This window comes from Rhodamnia argentea, chromosome 7 (genome assembly GCF_020921035.1).
Source record: "Rhodamnia argentea isolate NSW1041297 chromosome 7, ASM2092103v1, whole genome shotgun sequence".
Classification (NCBI taxonomy): Eukaryota; Viridiplantae; Streptophyta; class Magnoliopsida; order Myrtales; family Myrtaceae; genus Rhodamnia; species Rhodamnia argentea.
Genome location: NC_063156.1, coordinates 24,232,833 through 24,253,901, shown reverse-complemented (window position 1 = coordinate 24,253,901; position 21,069 = coordinate 24,232,833). Strand labels below are relative to the sequence as shown.

Genomic DNA, 21,069 nt, shown 5'->3' with positions numbered 1-21,069 from the left:
ACGGTAATTTCAAATTAAACGTTTGAATATTCTTGAGACGGACGTGGCAGTTCTCTTTCATGTCCAAACTCTTTTAATTCACGAGAAATGAACATATGTTTATAATAAAACTCGGCTAATAATCTCGCATGACCATACTTTTCCAGAAACAACGAAACCACTTGATCAGCATTCCCCAAATGTAGACTATTACAGGAATTAAAAATAATTTGACTAACTAATTAAAACAAATTACATAGTTAATAACCACACTCATAAATATAATAAACGTGCGTGGAAAATATATATATTTTTTGGGCTAAATTCAAATAACCAGTGTCTAGTCTACCCTCGACCGCTAACAATAGTGTGTCTGTTTCAAATTACTGTCGGAGAACGACAAGCCAACCGAGGTCAAATTTCCTGTTTTTGACATATCGTGTTGCAACGGGAGAGAAGCAGCAGAACCGACACGTGGCAAGGTCCCAATTTGTTCGCGGGGGAATACAAATGATTAGTGAGGAGCACGACCCATTTCGTGGACACGTGTCTTGCATGTGGAGTCCATGGCCAATACGTCAGGAGACCCCACCGAGCACAACGTTGTTTTGATGCTATAAAACCAGAAAGATGTACTATACCATACACTTGTCGTACAATCTTCCCAAATGCTGAGTTTGATTCACCTGTTCGAATAATTCGCTCTCGATTTTCGTAAAAGGCTACATGTAAAACCAATCTGTAAACTAAATGATCACCTCTTAGCAAGGTCGGTCCGGTTCGAACGATCACAATTCTTTCTTTTTTCTTCATCAATAGCATTTGACTAGTATGATGATGCATTTCTAGTTCACCAGTCAATAGTACCGTATGTCATTGGCTCCCCGCAAGTGCTTAGACGGTTGTCAATTTCCTATAGTTATATAACTCGCTTTTCAATGTAATTAAGGAGATATCGGGGGTTATATTTGTACTATCATATGTTTTTCCTGTCCCAAATTTTGTATCGGCAAGTAAAGACATCCTTGAATTTTTGTAACGCTGTAAAATGCACATTCCAAAGTTAGATAAAGATGACATCCAATCGCGATGCCTTAAATGGTTGTTGATTCTTTGCTTTTTAATGACAAGAACATCTACCACCGAGATACCCAAGCCTAGTGTTTACGGAATAATCTACTGAAATATTTCATGAACTGGGTCAAAAGTCGGAAGCAACGACTCAAACTTATCAACTCGAATCTTATGCATTCGGTTGGTTTGTTCTTATAAAGTGGAAAATATAAAAACATATATCAAAAGCCTCCAAGCAAAACTTCAAATTGAAAAAGACCAAATCGCCTATTCTCACAAAATTAATTTAGTAAGCTCGAGTGGTTTGATTTTCGGTTGATTATAAGCGCGACATTTTCAAAATTAAATATACAGCGATAACTAATAAGAATCTCAAAAAGGTAAAACTCTTTTGTAATATGTAAATTATTATCGTTGAAATGTTCTCACCACGTGATGAAAAATTCGAGGACGGCTTCCAAAGCTAACAAAACAATCTCGACTAGATCACGGGCATCCATGCATCTTCGATCGGAACAAAGGAATAAAAGCCGGGGGGGAAGGAAGAGGATCCAATCGCTTGCTTTTTGGTGAAACCAACAGGTCGGGGATCACGACGCGCGACCAAAAAATCTTCCGGCCACGTTTCGCGGGGTTTGCGATGCGTGGGGCCCACCCGTGCCCTCAACCCCGCGTACACACGCCACCTGGCCACCGCCCAACGCTTTCCGTCCTTCCACGTACACGGACACGTGGCTAGGCTCGCCCATGACGTCACTGCTGCGCGCTGCCTGCTCGAGCGGATCTGAATCCGGGCTCCGATTGGTCAATTCGCAAAGGGACGGTGATATTTTTTGTGAAATTACTATGATAAAGGAGCGATGCGGAGCGCGACACGCGTCGGGCCTACACGTGGCGGGCGCTGGTTCTGATCTGCACCGGCCAGGCGAAATTACCGTCTTAGGCCCTGAGCTGACGTCACGCAGCGTTTGCCGCCAGACAGGGCTCGTGATCATTGAGGTTTTTTGCTTTTTTGTGTTTTTTTCCTGGTGGGGTTAGGGGGTGGGTTGGAATTCTGTGTCCCTTCCCGGAAGGTTGACTGGAACGCACTGGACGGCCAGAAATATTGCCACGTGGAAGCCGGCGCGACGTGCTTGCAGATCCTTGCTGTTGCAAATCTCGTCTCGCTCGATCAAAGTCAAGGTCCAGCTGGATGGCCGAAGTTAGTGCCACGTGTGGTCCCTGATGGGAGATCCGTTTGGTGGCAATCATATTAATTTCGACAACAAAAATTAAGAAAAGATATCAATGAACGCCCCCCCCGTTCATGCTCACGTGGCGAGCCTATCGAGTTGTTGTCCGACGAGGATGGTGCTGTCAGGTTGACTTCCTCGTTGATGAGCTGATCTTTTTTTTTTCCTCCCTCCTCTTCGTAACACGTGGATTGCCAAAAAAGCTAAACACAAAAATTCAAGACACATCGATTCAAAAAGGATCATTTTTTTACCAAAAGTAAATTTTAGTCAGGTGATCAATGTGATCGGCCATTTTATTGAATGGATAGTTACACAGACAATTTCTAAATTTTGGTCATGGATTATATTTATGTAATTTTTTCATAAAATTAGGAAAAATTGTTCGTAAAGTCATAAACTTATGTGCGTCGGCTAATTCGGTTATCAAATTTTCAATTCAACCAATGAACTCCCAAACCTTCCGACAATTTTTCAATGCGATCGGTTTGTCCAATTTAGATTGGAGCCGACATAGCGGCCCAATCGGCGTTTGTCATTTTACGTGACATGGTCGATGGCCAACCTGTCCGATCTTAAATGAAATAATATCGTTTTGCATTTTTTTTAATTCTTATTCATTTTTCCTTTTTATTTTTTTTCTTTCTTTGTCTTTCTTATTCTACTATTCGTCTTCTTCTCCGCTTGCTGAGGCCTTCGCGATGGTCAGCGGCTGTAGGTGAGTGGCGGATGAAGGCTTCGAAACCCCTCGCGTTGGCCGGCGATTGTGAGCTCGAGTTTTTATTTTTATGGTTCGGTTCAGTTTACTAAACGAAACAGAAATATAAATCGTGTTTCTTTCTAGAACTGAACTGAACTGAACTAAAAATGAACGAAATTTCAGTTCAGTTTGATTCAGTTTAGTTCTTGATTCAGTTGTGACGCCCCTGCTGGTCGCAACCCTCGAGAGGGCAGATCTCAGCCCGGCCATCATCAAGGCCCTGGCGACCTCGGCGGCCCGATAAAGCCTCTAAAATTGGGTAGCGCTAGCAATGTCGTGTACACACCATCGCACCAGATAAAACTTATTGGGCCTGGTCCGCGCATGATGGCCCAAATCCGTTTATGTCCATTAGCAAAAGTGCGTCGCAACGGTCGAGAAATATACCTGGCGGAAGCAGAAAAAGGAGTGGGCGTAGCACAACAGTCTACAGTATCTACAATCGTGGGCGAGGGCAGTTTCGTCTGACAAAATCGGTTTCAAAGAATCTGCGTTTCCTTTCCCTCTCTTCCACTTCACGACTTCAGTCTCCCTCTTCACTCAGATCAGACAGAACCTAGGGTTTCTCCCAATCAGGCAGGTCCTCTTCGCTTCAATCTTCCACACATTCCGCAATTTGAGATCGTTTCGCTTTCGATTAGCTTCGGTTCTGTAGAATCGCGGTTTAACGATGGATCAGAAGAAATGCGAGACGAGCGGAATGGTAACGAGCTCGGAAGAATCTGGGTTTGCGTTGCAGACGCCTAGGAAGACCGGCGAGCCTCTGCGAAGAAAGACTGAAGTCGCAGAGAAGTAAGGACCTAGACGATGCTTTTTGCTTGTTCTGTCGAGGATGTGTTGTATTTTATTTTTTTATTATTTTTTTATTTAGTGAAGATGATGGCGATGTTTCTTTTAGCTTTAGGTACGAGACAATTGTGGAGCTCTTTGATAACATGACCTGCTCGCTGAGGTTGCTTAATCTGTGTAAGAAGTCTCCCACGTTTTGGAATGTCAGTGCTCAGGTGGAAGTTCTTGCAAAAAGGTAATTGCTTAGCAATATGTCACCTTCACACGTATCCTCATGCTAGAAAGAGGTTTTCGTCCAGTGAAGGCTGTTGTCATTGAAGTTCTGAATGTACTGAGCATGTTATCTTGTCTACTTGATATTGATGATTTTAGTGTAGTTTATACTGTAGTCCCTTACATGGTTCTTTTTCTTTCCGGTCAAAAGAGGGAGGAATTTGATGAACATGTGTGATTTTCATAGAAACTATTATTTGGGATCTTCTCAGTGCATCTTTTCTTTACCTGCTGACAATGTCTTCTCCCTCTCTCAGAAAATTTCTATGCAGCCATCTTGCACAGATTAAATACATACTTCCTGAAGCCATACGGGTAGAGAAGCTCCTTATATACGATAAGAAAACCTTATGCATGAGGCCAGATATGAAAATCACAGTGCAACTTGATGCCATAGAGATGCGCCATGAACAATCTGGCTTTGTGGAACTGCGGGAACTTTTCATGTTGAGGCTTGTTGATTATTTTACTGATCATCCGGAGGTACTACTGTCATTTTCTTGTAATTCTTGTTTAAGATCATTGTGAAAAGCATTTGAATGAGACAAACTTTTGACAAATGGAATGAGACAAGCTTTTAACAAATTGATAGTGGTTTTGCTCTATTGAATTGGTTGGGAATGAGAAGTAAAGTTCCATATCATCTGAACTGAAGTCCTTGCACAAATTATGCTGCATTTATAGCTTTGACATTTTGAGAGACTAAGAGAGCTTTAGCCCACAACATAAATCAATTCGTTGACTTGATTATATATTCGTCTGACTCTACTAAGGAAAATGTGTTGACTTGATCAAATAAGATGGCAGCATAAACAAAATGCTTCTGTTAGCTCCTTATTTGAGTCATTATTGCTTTGAAGTAGAACTACAACTTCATTAGCATTTGTGGCAAAGGTTCCTTTTTCTTGTCAAATGACTGCTTTTATGCCAGATTATACAATGTTGTATGTGATGTAGGGAAAACCCTGAAAAAGTGCTCTAATACCAATTGATGTAGTCGGAGAAGTAAAAAATAGCAAAAGGATCAATACAGGGCTAAAATAGAGTTGATTTGAATAAGGCAACACTAATGACAAAGAGACATAAATACCTATTTATACTAGGGTTAAAGACGTAAGGTGATCTCAACCCTTGATCTAATTAACTACTTATAATCTCAATGATCGAGTGGAATTAAATACTCACATGACCACTTATAACCCTAGAATATATGAGAAAAGACTAAATAAAGAAGAAAAAACTTAAAAACTACTAAAATAGGATTGTGCTCCTGCATCAATATGTCAGGTTGAGTGTACTGTATAATTTTTCTGAATTGACTTTCTTTATGTGCTCATTCAACTTCTGGTAAAAAAATGGAGAGTTGAACATTTGGTCATTCACCAGCTATTGTGTTGTGTCCTCCACCAGGCTTCTGTTGTTCCAGAGGCCATTTTGCCTGGGCCGTTACACCAAGGCAATCAGATCATCGACGTCCAAGATACTCTTGGAGATTCTGTGTTCCACCGTCAGTCATCAGTTGCTGGTGGTGTAATATTGTCAGAGGCATCTGGTTTACCTGAGTCTTTCAGCAGACACTTTTCTCAGAAGGTTGTTGTATCAGAGAATACTCAACTTTTAGCATCACCAGTTACCTTTTCTTCTTCCTCATGCACCAATCCTACCAATCAGGAATTGCAAGGAAGACAAGAGGGACTCTTAAATGGTGTATGCCTTGAACCTATAGGTGAGATCAACCACAATATCAGTACGGAGGAAGAAGCTTCTTCCAGTTGTCGTAGATCCACCTTCATTGTTCCCTCAGTTGAATCGCCTTATCCTTGCTCATCTGTTGACCCCATCACCAAGAAAAGTCCTGCAGTCAGGTTTTCCTCATCTTCTGAAAATTTAACGATTGACACACCGGCACAGATGACACCAAAGAGATCAATATCTGGTTGTGACAGCAATATTAAATCAATGACTAGCAAAGAATGCCAGTCATGTTGGAAGCCTGCAAAAAGGTCTTTGAACTTCTCTTCCCCGAAAGGTGAGAGAAGTTCCATAGATAGATCAGAGACCTGCAAGCATGTCCATAATTACAGCCCATGCTCTCTGAAACTTGTGGAAGAAAAGAATCTCTCAGGTTTTGCAGCGGTATCAAATCAGGTGGGTAACGCAGTTACATAGTTTGCTTCACTGTCATTTCTTTGTAGACATAGCATCAAGGCCAAGTCTAATATCTGGCAAGGCTGCAGGTTTGTGTCCTGTCTGTATACTCTCATTTATGACGTGGACTACATATGACATTACTGATAAAGTTGGACCAGCTTTTCCTTTTCCCCTTTTCCTCAAGTAGAAGTTGAAAATTTAGGACAAGCCGACATGGTGCCCCTCAAAGCGCTCGTCCATAATAAGATGAAAAGCTGGTCAATGATGATGAAGCTTCTTAAGAATTGTTTGCTAAAATGCAGGATTGAAAAGATTATCTTCCTTTTATTAGTTGAATCTTAGCAGAAAATTGTGAGTGTAAGTAAATAAATGGATAAATCTGTATGAAAAGAATATAAACGTGAAGTTAAATGGTAGACATTATTGAGAATTATATTAGGAGTTTATTACATGAACAGGATCTATGGTGCTTTTGTAGACCCTCCATTATGCTTTTAAGGATAACAATGTGCTCATTTTGCATTTTTGCGGTGATGTTATTTTTACTTTTGCTCACTTCTCTTAGAGACAACTCGTGCTTGTCGCTTCCCAACAGTATTGCCTTGACATTTACAGTCACAGGAGAATGAGAGCGGTCATCTTTCCAAGGACCAAATTTCGACCAAAAGAAGTTTAAGAATGTGCCAGGACCTTTCTTACTTGAATGGAATTGCTGCCACAGTAAATTATGTTTTCCAGTCGGTTGGCTGCTCTTCAATCACAAGGGAAGAGCTCGTGCACAAGATAATAATTAATAACTTTGAAGTTCTCGAGAGAAGTGTGTAAATGCTCTTTAGCTGTGTAATTACTTTATATCAAGCTTCAGTTACTTTTGATCAAACTTCAATTTGTGATGATTGTAATAACCTGTCTGCAGAGGAGGTTGAAGAGCAGGTCGAGCTTCTTGAGAAATTGTTTCCTGATTGGTTCTGCCGCAGATCAACACATAGCGGAGATATTGTGTATAGGTGAAACCCTAATGCTTTCCTGTAATTACAGCACAAAACTGTTATTTGCTTGTTCCGAATATACACAGTTACTGGGTTTAAATTTGGCAGAAGAAACATAAGAAAGTGGAATTTCAAAAAGTTATCAAGTTGCTTACGTGGATGTCCCAATAGGACTTTTATGTAGTTGTGAGGGTAGATACAGAGAGAGCCTTTTCTGAGGTTAGAAAGAGCATGGGATTGTTTGTGGGAACTCTTTAGTGTTGTAAATGATGCCAGGGCAATATTTGCTGATAGATTTTTATCTCTGAGTTTAGCTCATACTTTCAGACTTCCTACAAAGACTTTCCTTTTCATAAAGCTCTCTTCATATTTCCTTCAGCTTGATCAAGCAATTCATATTTCAGAGTAAGAGTTCTTCTCCCTGACAGCTTGAGGTCATTGCTGAGATTTATTATCAATATTATCACTACTATTAATAAAACATCATTATCTTCTGCATATGCATCATGACAGAGTCCTTTTAAACCTTTTGTTGCTGTTACTGTATTAAATCGCGAGTTCACACATACATCGTACTTCATGCCATTTCTCTTGCTGCAATGCTGTGGCCACATCTTGAAACTCGTCTTCCTTTGCGGTCACCTGCAGCATTAAGGAAGGGACAAGGCTGGAGTCAATTATGGCAAGGCTCATTAGTAGTTGACAACGTTGGGAAGCTACTGCAACTTACAGCAGGTATTTCATTTTGTTGCAAATTAGACTAGGAGGAGAAAGTGCATGAAATGGTCCAGTTGACATTGCTTGCATCTTCAATATGTAGTCAAGGTTGTACTTTTTGACAGATGCAACAGATTCCCTGATTACCACCTAATTTTAAACAGATGCAACAAATTCCCTAACTACATGTACTCGGTCCATAAACGTTCTTGATTCTTCTTCATTGCAACTGTACGTTTTTTTCACATGCATATTTCCTTACGTGCATTATATTATAAGTAGTTTTTTACAACAAGTTTTATGTTTGATCAGCTTTAATAATTAGGAGACAAGTGACCGCTATCGGCTACCATTCACATTGACTGGGTATCTCCAGAATCCTTTATGGGTTCAAAATTTTAGTCACTGCCCCGAAGATGGTGTTTTCTATGTTGACTTTTTAGTTTGATTGTGAGTTGTGAATCGGTGATCCAGATCCACATTCGCACGAGGCAACGCGCAATAGACTCCTTCATGTTCCATTGATCAGATGTAAGAACAATTCCATTCGGTTTTTTTTTTTTCAACTTCAATCTGCCTTCCCAACACACCAGCTAAAAGAGACAGCTCAAGATCGGATCATTGGAGGCCAAATTTGTCCCCGCTTGAGCTTGCATTTTTTCGTCGGATTTCTCTCTTACAATGCTTGTTTCATATACTCGTGACGAGGTCGATAAGTTGTTCTTTCCGGCCTCTGTCTTTTCTTCAAGTCCGCAGAATTTTGGTGCCCACGAACGATGTAATAAATCCAAGCGGTGTACCATGTTCTCATCCGCTCAATATGGCAAGTCCCCACGTGATGTTGAGGTAGGAGGATTTGTCATTTGTTTGACCGAAACACGTCCGAATCGGGAAAGGTTCCATCCTATACGGCCAAGGACAAATCTCTTGTCAGATTGATAAGAGACGTCGACGTTCTGCAAATTACCTTGGACTTTGTCCTTCCCTCCATTAATTAGCCCGACCTTCAAGAACCGATCAGCTCTTAATCCATAGCAAATCGTCCTCTTATCGCGTTGAGTTCCCCAACGTTATCCTTGTTAAGGGGTTACTAGTAGTTACCCGCTTTCAATGTCGTTTTAACTAAGTCGAACCACATCAATGCATTTGCAGTCTCACCCACCTCGCACCATCTGTTCTTCCAAATCCTATCCCACTCCTATATATATCGACTCACCCACCTTTCTTCCACACCAATCAATCACATCACACCATGGACATGAAAGCTTCACTTCTCACCCCATTCTCTCTCCTCTTCCTCTTCTTCCTCCTCCTCTCCTTCTCCCCCAAACCCTCCAATGCATCGTCCCCGGTCCTCGACATTGACGGCCACAAGCTCCAGACTGGAGTCAGCTACTACATCCTCCCGGTCGTCCGGGCCGAGGCGGCGGCCTCACGCTAGGCGCCTCGAGGAGCGGCACCTGTCCGCTCGCGGTCGTCCAGGAACAGCACGAGGTCTCCAACGGCCTCCCCGTCAGATTCTCCCCTGCGGACGCCGGCGCCATCCGCCTCTTGACCGATCTCAACATCTGGTTCGAGGCGGCGACGATCTGTGTGCAGTCCACGGCGTGGAGGCTCGCCCCTTACAACGGGATATCGAAGCAGTACTTCGTCATGAGCGGCGGGGTCCTGGGGAACCCGGGACGTGAGACCGTAAGCAACTGGTTCAAGATCGAGAAGATGGACAAGGATTACAAGCTCGTGTTTTGTCCCGCGGTGTGCGACACTTGCAAGGTGATATGTAGGGACGTCGGGGTTTATTTGGAAGGCGTGACGCGGCGTTTGGCATTGAGCGACGAGCCGTTTAGGGTCCAGTTCAAGAAGGCATGAAGCGCGTGTGTTGTGACGAAAGTGCATGCAGATTATGCGAGGCATATTTCAGGCAACACGCAAGGGAAGGGAATTTTAAATGCCAAATAAATCCGTACTGGAATTTATCTTACGTAAATCTGATCTTTGTAATGGTATTATAAATGTGTAATAAGAAGCCCGTGAGCTGAAAATTCCATCCCTCAAAAGAAGAAATTACAAATGACGTGTAAATTGAGAAAATTATTTAAAAAGTCTTAAATATTTTTGTGCTTTTGTCAATTCGTTCTCAATCCTTTTAATTTTGCCGATTCAGTCCTAAACTTTTTTACCTTTTACTAATTCAGTTCTATTGATGGAAATCGCTGATGTGAACACCGACCGTCCTACGTGGCAACGACGGCGATGACGTATACAATTTTCAATATTATTTTAATATTTACTTAATATTTTTATTTTATTTTATTTTTTCCCTTCTTTTTCTTCCTTTTCTCCGGCCCCCGTCCACCCCCCCACACCCCTCAAGGCCCATGCCTCAACCTTCACCGGCTCGACTAAGGCTGGTAGAGAGAAAGAAAAAGAAAAGGCAAAAAAGGAAACATAAATAAAAATAAATAAATAAATAAAATTTTGAAAAAATTAAAATGTTATTAAAAATTACCAATGATGTCGGCGCCAATGGTGTCATGTTGGACTGTCGGCGTCCACGTCGGTGATTTCCAGCTAATATGACCGAATTGGCAAAAGGTGAAAATGTTTATGACTGAATTGACAAACTTAAAAGTTTAGAGTTGAATTGGTAAAATTTCAAAAGGTTGATAACTTTTTTGATAATTCTCTCCATGTAAATTGATCGAACACATTCTTATAATCCTTTAGACTGCTTGTGAAAGAACAGGTCAAGTAATTTACGCTAGTTATTTCTTGCATACTTTATGCTTTCACTTGCTTTTGGCAGAGATGAATAAATCTCTCGAGTTAAAATAAGTTGCTCTCCTTGTAATCGTAGATCCTAACACGTTTTTTTTTTTTGGTAAAGTAAGAAGTATATTAACTTTTCAAGGCGCAAATTACATAGAGGGAAACCGAATACAAAAACCTCGTGTCCATGGTGACACTTGGGGATGTCACGACGGGTGCAAAGATGTTATGGCTGATAAAAAAACAGGGCAGCAACGGGTGCACAACTAATTACAAAAGGCCAAAATAACGGGCAACAGGAAGCGAAGGCATAAAAGCTAGGCAGCAGCAGCAGCAGCAGATCACCCAAAGATAGAGGGAGATATGACCTAGTTGACTTGTATCCTTCTATTTCGGGGAGTGTCTCCCACATGATCGAAAGTGAGGCCTTTATCCCTAACCACCTTAACAAGATGCTTGAAAAGGGTTGGCAAAAATAGAGTCCGATTCCTGAAGAGGATATGGTTCGGTTCAGTCCAAATGATATGACAAAGCGTGCCAAAGAAAAACTGTGCAATGCACTGATGAAAGTGCTCACCATTGATATACCGGGGAGGCCCAGAGGCGATTGTCATCAACAAAAGGCGCGAACACCATCCGAAATTGCGCAAACACCATCCTAACATGTTTGTTCTTGAATAATTCAAGAAACAACATTAACCGCATGGTGTTCGATTTGAATATATTTTGCAATTTGCATAATAGAGAACAGTCACATGTATTATTATTCTCCCATCTAAAAGCACTTGATGCTAATGACACAAAATTGGATGTTCTGCTACAGTGCACTCTTTCCATGCCCTGCATCTGAAACACATTTCACTAGGACAGCACAGGGAGTTCGCTAATCTCACTAAGTTGAACAACATCATCTCTGTTGCTTCCCTTTACATTCTATTAGCCACTGTCATGGCCTTCTCAAGATTCTTGAAGGCCTTCTCGTACCTCAGGAACCCCATGAACCAGAACTCGTAGTCATCTTCGGTGAGTATCTCTATGTACTTCTGCGCCGGGTTGTTCACGTTCTCGCTCCGGTTCGCTTGCTTTATCTTCTCAGTCGGTATCAAAACCTGCAAAGATTGCAGCGATCGAACAGTGTTGTTCATTGATTCATTTTGCGTTTTGCGTTTTCCATCAGAGTTTTTTCAGTCCCCGAAATGGGGAAACTATCAGCTTGATTTGTGTTTTTTTTGGAGTTGTACCTTGTAAGGTGATCTCACTAGCTTCCCATTATGGGAAGGGAAGGTGATGGATCTCTCGCTGCAGAAGGCAATCTTCTTGGTGGGAGATGAAGAGGAGGCCTGCAATTGGACCGGCGGTGGTCGACAGGTAGCACTGCGAGGCCTTGAGGAACTCCTCCCCTTCCTCCATCCCAAACACCTGCTTGAATATGCTGTCTCTCCCTCCTCCTTGCACGATCTTTACCCCAATCTCAGCTTGCCCTTCACCGTCTCCGACAACTTCGCCCCAGCTTCACTGCAACAATTTAGTGTCCGCTATGAAGGAAGATGTTTCATCTTTTAAGGAAAGTGCATGAGTCGCACTGAACTGCGAATCTCAATATGTATATGGTATGATACCGTGGTCCCGGGACCCGGAAGGCGAAACTGCTGCTCTTCCTGCCCATCTTTCTCTGGTGCCCCCAGGTAGGTCTCCTCCTCATCTGCACAGGCCGAATTTCGCTAGTCATGTAAAAAACATAGAATTCAAACATAAGATTACTCCTTTCCGGCATCATAACTTGGTAGGAGGTCATATGAAGCCCCGATTCACCGCGAGATCTTAGGCAATTACCAAAACTGGTTGCATATAAAGCAAAAGATTAGCACACCTCATGGGAGAAAAAGGGCAGTTGACATTGATTAGCAGACTATTCACTGTGCAATAACATACTTTCCAAGGGACAGAAGAAGCAATTCCGCTGATTCTAACACAGCTAAAGCCACCATCTTTGCCTACTAGTGTCTGTAAAAGAGAGAGAGAGGATGCATGAAAGTTGCATACCGATCTTGAAGGAGTTGAAGCCATCCGAGGAAGAGGGGCTTTGGAGCAGACTGACCGGTTCGGACACAGAGAAGGGTCTCTCTGGAGTGCTCTCGTATGACCTCATCATCAATGGACTCCCCATGATTTGTTCCTTCATCTCCCTCCCCTGCTCTCTCCCTCCCCACAAAAGCAGCTTCCTCTTCTCTTCTTGTTATTCTTGCCCCTCTGCGAGAGAAAGTGAAGTTATGAAATATATATAAAAAGCTCCTCAGGGATCCTGTTAATTCCACGTCACTCTCATTCCACCAAAACTCAAAAAAAAAAAAAAAAAAAAAAGAAGAGGAGAAGAGTTTTTTACAACACGGGTACCCGAACCTTTTGATTTTTCACTGATTCGGATTCGCACAATCGACCGTCCACGTCGAGGGTACTACGCTAAATCAAAAGCTTAGGAGCGAATGACAATCATTATGTTCTCGGGAGCTGTTTCTGCTTTCAGAAATAGATTTTTCTTTTTCTATTCATTGGATGAATTTCTGAACAGAGAAACGTGTCTGACAACGGCACATTTGATAACATCATCAAAATTCTATGTTTGCTAGTCGCAGGACCTCATACGACAGATGCTAGGCTGCGACCAACAGACGGTAACCGGCAAATGTTAGCCGATAATCGGCGGAATGCGACAGGAATGCAAGAGAGAGGAAGCGATCGGTGAAAAGAATTCTTATTTCTATTTCTGTTCCAGACGAGGAAAATTTCTAGAAATTTCCTACTTCTCAATTCTTGTTCTAGACTTATTTCTGGATTAATAGAAAAATGAAATTACATTACTAAACGAATTTCTGTTCCCAATCTGTTCTTGAAAATTAAAATAAAATAAAAAAAAAAAACGCAGACAAACGTAATGGTTATCATGTGCGCCTTTGACTACTCAGCTGACCCGGATTAAAAGATGTTACAATGTGAACGGCCCCCGCCTCATCAAGAAGACCATTTGGCGGGCTCATGAATTTTTCCAACTTCTTTGTCCCTCCTCCTCCTCTGCATCTTTATCTCAAGATTCTCAATAATTTAGTGACGAGTAGAAGCTTCTGGTGTGCGGACCTCAATTTCTCAGCTGCTTCTCATGCTTGAAAAACTGAGCCCCTCCTCTGCTGTCCCTCGACAGATTCCCCGAGTCAACATTAGTGGGCAGACTGATCGGTTCTCGTTGACTATTTTGCGGGTTGCGATTGGAGAGATGGGGGGGATAAAAGGCATTCAAACTTTGCGTTAGGTTAGTGGAATTTGGTGGGGTTCATGCAGAAAAGACGGGAGAAAAAAAAAACAGGGGAAGATGAAGAAATTTCAGGACTTGATCTCTAAGTCATTGTCTACGCGCTCGGCTTTGAACCGAGGAGGGACTTGCAAAGTCTGACTTGGACTAGAAATTTCTATTGAGCTTTGTGGGGACTGGTGATGTAACTGCAAGTGAGAACTCTAATCTATGCTCACATGTGATGTGACTAAAAAAAAAAATTCTAAGTGTACGTTTGGTTGGGAGAAAATTTCGGAGAAAATTTTAAATAAGAATACGAAGTGCTCTCATTTTCTTAAATAAAGATTTGAACCGAACCTCAAGCTTCAAATAAGGGCTTTAAGTTCCTTATTTGTCTCAAAAGAAGGGCAGACTAAGTACATTTTCGTCATTTCCTTTTTTCCATTTCCTTTTCTATATTTTTCCTTTGTTACGTAAGAAGGGCATTGCTCATCGCCTAGAGACAACCCAACCGGCGAGGGCAAGACGAGGCCAAAAGAGACAATTTCAACAATTTTGTTGCCAAGTCTTCGTGGAGAAGTGCTCGACAATCTCAGGGGCCACATTTAGTCAGAACGCTAGAAGGAAATCGGTCATCACCACCGCCATTTATTGAGGACGGCGAGCCTTGAGTCTCTGGTGAGCCTCCGTCTGCCTAGAACGTCGCTAGTCCCCAACAGCAACACGTCGGGGTCATACGACCCGGCAAGCCTTGCGACAAATAGATCTGGAGCGGCGGTGTGACCATCATGGAGCGTCGGCAAGGTAATGAGAAGCCTTATTTGTAAAATGGGTGCCACAAGCGAAGGGAAAAATTTTGTAGAAAAAGAGACAACCCAGAGGGTAAACATGAGATGAACAATGTCTTGGATTGAAGAGGATGAACACTACAGAGGGTAAACATAGAAATAAAGGAAAAAAATAGAAAAAAAAGAAAATCAAAAAGAAAATGACGAAATGTCTTGGCAGGCCCTTTTTGAAATAAAGATGGCACTGTGTTCTTATTTGAAATTTTTTCAAAATTTCGTGATAAAAAAATATTCGTAAAATTATTGTTAGGAAAATGGTAGACTATATGGGATCAAAATGTTTTTCGGTGTTTGGATTTCATTTGAAAAATTATTTCAATTTCATGATTTTATCTCGAGAGAATTTTTTTGAACTTTTAATTTTTTTTAATTTTTTATTTGTTTTATTTTACTCGGCCACCGATCGAGAAAGAAGTAAAAAAGACAAAAAGGAAATAAAAAAAATATTAAATTAATAAAATATTGAAAAATTCAAGAGATGCAATTTCGAAAATGTTTTCATCTCTTTATAGTTATGAATTCACCTTCATAATTTTATGCACTTAATATTTCGTTGACCAAAAAGTGTTTTCGGTTGTCTTTTTTTAATTTATTGAAGTTTTCGATTGTCATTTTCGGTTCTAATCAAACGAGTGAAAGTCCAAAAAAAAACTAACCAAGAAAACACTTTCCCCTCAACACAAGGTCATTTTTGTATGAGAGAGTTGCACTTGCAATAGCCTCTAAAATTACCTGGACTTGGCCATGTGATTGGCACAAATTAATCGTGGATTGCCCATTTCGCGATATGGTCTAGATTCATGTAAAATTTTCACAAAAAGACACCACGAATTTTATTAGGAAAACATTATTATGCTTGGGCGATTCCTTCCTCGGCATTTTATCCCTATGAAATTGCTTTGCTTTTGGGAAAATCACCCAATCAATCAAAAAATGGTAAATAATTTTTCAATGTTACCAATTTAGTCCTAAATTTTGTGCAAAATTTCGATAAAATTATACCAATTAATTTGCCGTAAATTACCGGGGACGAGGGGCAAACTAGTTATCATCAAATCCATCCTAGGTGGCACACTATCACGTTGGGATTTCCATTTCTAGCAAAAACTCGATCGAAAGACTTGCTCAAAATTTTAAGACTCAATTAACAAAAATCATAAAGTGTCGATCGAATTGACAATCAAATAATAACACTATGACTAATTCAACAATTTTCCTTGGCCTTATTTAATTTGATAAACTGGGTGTAGGGAAAATATTTTTTCACCAAATCTCATGTTTCATTTTCATGGTAATCAACGAGAAATTCGTGGGAGAGGCAATTAGGTGTTCCGTTGAAAAATTTAAAGTTATGAATCCATCTTCAACCAAACCGATAAGTTTGGTTTATCGAAGTTATTAGTTTGGTTTTGATGTTGATTTTTATTTTATATTTGTTTAATAAAAAAAAGTAACCTTTTCCCTATTAACTAATAAAGTTTGTACTTTTAGTCTAACCAATTAAGTTCTTTCTATTCTTCAAAAAAAAAAAAAAATTGGGTTCTTTCTAGATTTCTACACCACACGCAAGATCTTTTACATCTAATATCCGATTGATTTTTTAATCTCAGATGATACTTATGGAATTTTATGAAATTTTATATTCTCCTGTTTAGCGGATTAATATTCTTTAATGTTTGATAGTTTTCATTTTTGTCAAAAGCAAAGAAGGTTTGGTAATCAAAAGCAAATCGGGTGGATGGACTCGTATAATGATCCGTCTCGTTCCGATTCCGATGGATCCGAATATCGGGTCGAAATGGGCCCATCACATTGTGAGAACAGTTTGATACGATGGGCCCAAGATCAGCCACAGAAAGCGGCATATAAATGACCCTGACGCGTCCTCCTTTAACCTTTCTCCAAAACAGATTTGAAGATATCTCCGCGGCTTCTTCGCTCGCTGCTCGCACTGGAAAACCCTAAGAGAATCCATGGACCTCAGCCTGAACCGGTCAGCTACATCGCGGAGGCAAGTCTTTTCTTCTTCTTCTTCTTGTCAAGTCATCTCTCTTTTGATGCTTCAGTGGTTGCCCGGTTACTAGTTCGGCGATTTTGCGCTTTTGGTGGGTTTTGATTTGCATTGAGGTGGTGGTGGTGGTTGATAATGGGGCGTAGATTGCGGGATGGAGAACACGCTGAAGCCCGGGGACGTGATCCAGTGTAGAGAGGGCTTGGACTCATCCTCTACAAGAAGCGAACACGCCGAAGTAAGCTCACGTCGCCCTGAGTTTGCTCGACCATGGTCTTTTTTAATTGCACTCTGTTCGGGCGCTGACTGACTATGTGGACCGCAATCCTCAAACTGGAGGGAGCAATTGCCTTTGGGAATAGATAGTCTTGGTTGTTGATTTCTACAGCTAGTTGGCATGCAGTGAACTGGGTTCCATTGTTGTTCTTCGAACTGAATTAGCCTCAAGTCTGATTGGTGCTGACTCGGCTTGGAGTGACTGTCGGGTATTGGTCCACAGGGTTTTGCTGTAGATATTTTGAGCCTGAATGAATTGAGTTTAGCAGTTTGTAGCCATCATGGAAATAAAATTACCCTAGAGGGCATTGCAAGGTCCCATAGCTAAGTTTCCAAGAATGAAACTGTCTAAACTTGTTAGTATGCGGAACTTGGTATGTAGTTTGGAGCAACATCTTTGGAGAGTTGTTTCCTTCTCTTGTTTTCTTTGAAGGAGGCTCATTGTGTGGACTTTCTTTTAAATGAGACCGGGTTTGGAGGATCTTTTGTTGAATGGATTTTGTCTAAATCTAGTACTAGTACCTAGAGTATCATATTCTCTGTGTTTGAACAGTCAGGTTAGAAAGCTTCTAGAATATTTAGATCATTAGCTTTTTGTCGGATCCTATTGGTTTTCGATATTGTATGTACAAAAAGTCAATTTGCTTTAGTTTTGTGTATTGAGCTCTTCTATTTTAAGTTAAATCCATTCTATGACCTATGTAGCTTTGTTTCTCTATCTTGTTAAAGTAGATTTACCTCATCAAAGAAGAAGCATATTGGCAAGGTTTCTCAATCATGATTATCTAGGGGTACCTTGCAAAAGCCTCACTGGACAATGGGATATTGCCACATAGGCATATATGCAAGAAGGATCGTTGGATTTTATTATAAAGTTAGAACAAGTCCTGAACCTTTCTGAAACTTTTTTGTTACGCACCGATGAGTATATATATTTCTGCTTGAATTTGTGAAGAATGAAAGGCGATTGCTTTTTATTTTGCTGGTTGGAGAAATTATGAGCTGTCCTGTCTAGGTTGTACTGCTTAAGATCATTTCACAGAAAGAGGGTCAACCGCTTTTATTATTATGGATCTGGAGTGAGGAGGTCCATGCCTTTGAAGCTTTGGAACCTGGACTCTGTAGAATTGGTGACTTATGGGCACCTGAGTCTAATGTAATAGACTCATAGCCCCCTCTGTTATAGAATCTTTTTGTCGGTTTTGACACAGTGATTTTTTTTTGTACTTCTCGATCTATCTACATTCATGATCGAATGTGCGTGATTATCAGATTCAGACAAGTTCAGTTTGGAAGTTCTCAAAAAAGAATGGACTTGGGGACATACTTCTTGTAGTTGATGAGGTTTTGTGGAAGGATACACGTTTACCTTTAAACATTCTGCACATCTTCCATGGACCCATGCATGTGATATGATTGTTACAGGGCTGAGGAGCTTTCTCTAGTCTCTTAAATGCTCTAGCCCTTCTTTCATGTTCTTGAACTTAATATTTTTCTGCTCTTTCTACTTCTCTTTCTTAGAACAAACAATTGCTTACCCTCTTTGATTTGTGATTCTTGCAGTCATTCAGTATGAGGCCCGTTGAAAGAACTGAGAACGTGGGCTTCAATTTCCCGTACAGACTTCTTTGTAGGTTGCGACTGGGCCACGTGGTATGTCTTTGGATGGTAGTTATGGAAAACGAGGAGGTAACTGCTATGCAGTCTTGTAAGCATGCGTGGTGCCAACTTGTCAAGAGTGCAGATAATGTTGATATATTTTGAGCCCTGTTAAATTTGTACGTGACACTGGTTTGTTTGAATTCTTTTTTTGAGCAGTTTTTGTCTGTCAATTAACTCGCCTATATAACCCGTGACGGAAGTAATACATGAAAAATGATGCAATCAAATCAGCATCGAAATATCACATTGGTTTGCTATAAATCTTTTTGGCAGTAACCCAGCTAGTGGATTAAGAATACTAGACTGTTGTTTTGGAAAGCATTTGAGAAAATCTCGAAATGATTTGTGCAAATGTTAGCGAATGCCTTCTGCTTTCCAAGATTTTCGACAAATTTGATTGAAAATCTGTGAGGGCTCAACGTCTTACTTATGTTAAAATTAGACCTGTTTAACGCGGGCTGAAAATGAGTTTGGTCTGAATTGATTGATTTTGCCAATATTGACCCATTTTTGTATACTGTAGCTTGGGCAACTCATACTTGACCTAACTCTTGGGCCCAACCTGTACTATCCTAACCTGAGCTCCATTTCTTAAAATTTCTTCGACAATGTAATTCAAAACCCCGAATCATCCTAGCCTGAACTCCATTTCTGATTTTCTTTTTCTTGACAACTATTCGAAACTCAAAGAGCACTAAATATGTTCTTGGAACCCCGAGATGGCTCACAAGAGGGGAGGATTGTCCAAGAAATTTAAATCTACCGTATCGTTTTCAATTTAGTCTTGAATTTTTGAATTTTATCTATTAAGCCTATTTAACTTTTGGTTGGAAATCGTTGACTCACATATGGCCGATGAAGATGTGCACAATTTTTAATATTATTTAAGTAATATTTTTTTTCCTTTTTTCCTCCCTCGCCTGGCCCTAGGCAAGGGTCGCCTTTTGACTAGACCCGGGTGAGGGCTCTGGACGAGTGGCCCTCACTAGCCTAGGCCCGAGTCCCTTGACCTCCAGTAGGAAGGCTAGTGCTTGGGGCATGCGGTCAAAATTGATTGGATGATTTTTTTTTTTGTCAATATTAGATGGATTCAATTGGTAAGATATGAAAATGTTTATGACTCAATTGACAATTTAATAAATTTAGGATTGAATTGATAAAAAAAATGCACAAATGTAAATTTTTTGGATAATTAAAACACCATATGGTTAAAAATTAGCATGTATGGCTTCTTACGAGATTATATTTAAATGGCATCTTCATGACCTCAACAAATCACCATCTAATAACATATTGAAAATAATTTTTTTTTTCTATCTTCTTTTCTAGTTATAGGAGACATTGATCAGGGCTCGATTCAAACACTAGCGTCAGGAGCAATGATGATTGACGAGGGCCTAATACTCAACAAAAAAAAAAAATCCTTAACTTTAGCTATTATCTTAATTATATCCTGAACTTTTTTTTTCTCATAAAAATTCTCAACTTTAGCCTCTATCTTAGTTATATCCAAAACTTTTTTTTATCTCATAAAAAAAATTTCAACTTTTAATTTCGCCCCAATTCTATCTCGCTAATACCTAAAAATTTCCGAACTTCAAAGGATTTGTCCCAATTATATTAAAAAAATTATCTCATAAAAAATCCATAACTTTTAGTTTTGTCCCAATTCTATCACAATCCGCCTTCGTCCATACTTACTGCTAAATGATCCTACGTGGTTCGAATTTTCTTGTCGAAATTTGAAAACAAGTAAATTTGCGGGAATGCTAAGATTTAAGATCATTCATATAAATTATTAGATCTCCACGTCTAGTGGTTCTTTAATATCAAGTGCCGAGAAAAATTCGAAACACATCATCTTCAATATTTTATATCTTTGGCAATGTGGTAGGGAAGTGATAAGAGAAAAAAGTTATAGCGTTTTTTTCCATGCCGCCTTCGTTGAGGTAAAGCTAACATGTAATTCATCAACAACATGGAAATATCACATAGAATTAACCGACGGTAATTATAAACGGAAAGCTAAAGGTGGTAGAATTAGGACAAATGTGAGATTTTTTTATGAGATTAAAAAGGTTTTGGATATAATTGGGAAATACTATGCTTTTTTTTTTTGTAGAGGTTGCTGCACTGAAACAAAAGCTAATTTTTTTCATAGTACTAAGTAATTGAGACAAAAATAAAAGTCGGAGATTTTTACATAACAAAAAAAATTCGATATAATTGAGATAAATGCTAAAGTTGAGTGTT

The 21,069-nt window shown here is 40.2% G+C and overlaps 2 protein-coding genes and 2 pseudogenes across 4 annotated transcripts in view; 3 read left to right on the top strand and 1 right to left on the bottom strand.

Annotated features, from left to right (window-relative positions):
- The first annotated feature begins 3,510 nt into the window (after positions 1–3,510).
- LOC125316072 (CDT1-like protein a, chloroplastic) lies at positions 3,511–8,028 on the top strand. 3 transcript variants are annotated; one of them, XM_048283090.1, is made up of 7 exons: positions 3,511–3,837; positions 3,950–4,069; positions 4,365–4,590; positions 5,518–6,255; positions 6,874–7,075; positions 7,175–7,265; positions 7,896–8,028. In XM_048283090.1, exons 1-7 carry the CDS (start codon positions 3,716–3,718, stop codon positions 7,948–7,950), a joined length of 1,554 nt encoding a protein of 517 aa, XP_048139047.1. In that variant the 5' UTR covers positions 3,511–3,715; the 3' UTR covers positions 7,951–8,028. The 3 variants fall into 3 exon arrangements, with proteins under 3 accessions (XP_048139047.1, XP_048139045.1, XP_048139044.1); XM_048283088.1 differs by having other exon boundaries at positions 3,512–3,837; positions 3,944–4,069; positions 6,880–7,075; XM_048283087.1 differs by having other exon boundaries at positions 3,513–3,837; positions 3,944–4,069.
- Positions 8,029–9,120: 1,092 nt separating this feature from the next.
- Positions 9,121–10,006, top strand: LOC125316059 (annotated as a pseudogene).
- Positions 10,007–10,652: 646 nt separating this feature from the next.
- Positions 10,653–13,084, bottom strand: LOC125316058 (annotated as a pseudogene).
- Positions 13,085–17,032: 3,948 nt separating this feature from the next.
- Positions 17,033–21,069, top strand: part of LOC125316001 — a 5,961-nt gene continuing 1,924 nt past the window's right edge. The window contains exons 1-3 of the mRNA XM_048282644.1: positions 17,033–17,116; positions 18,427–18,498; positions 18,718–18,770. Of these exons, the coding sequence (XP_048138601.1) occupies positions 17,033–17,116; positions 18,427–18,498; positions 18,718–18,770 (209 nt within the window). The remainder of the gene's footprint in view (positions 17,117–18,426; positions 18,499–18,717; positions 18,771–21,069) is intronic.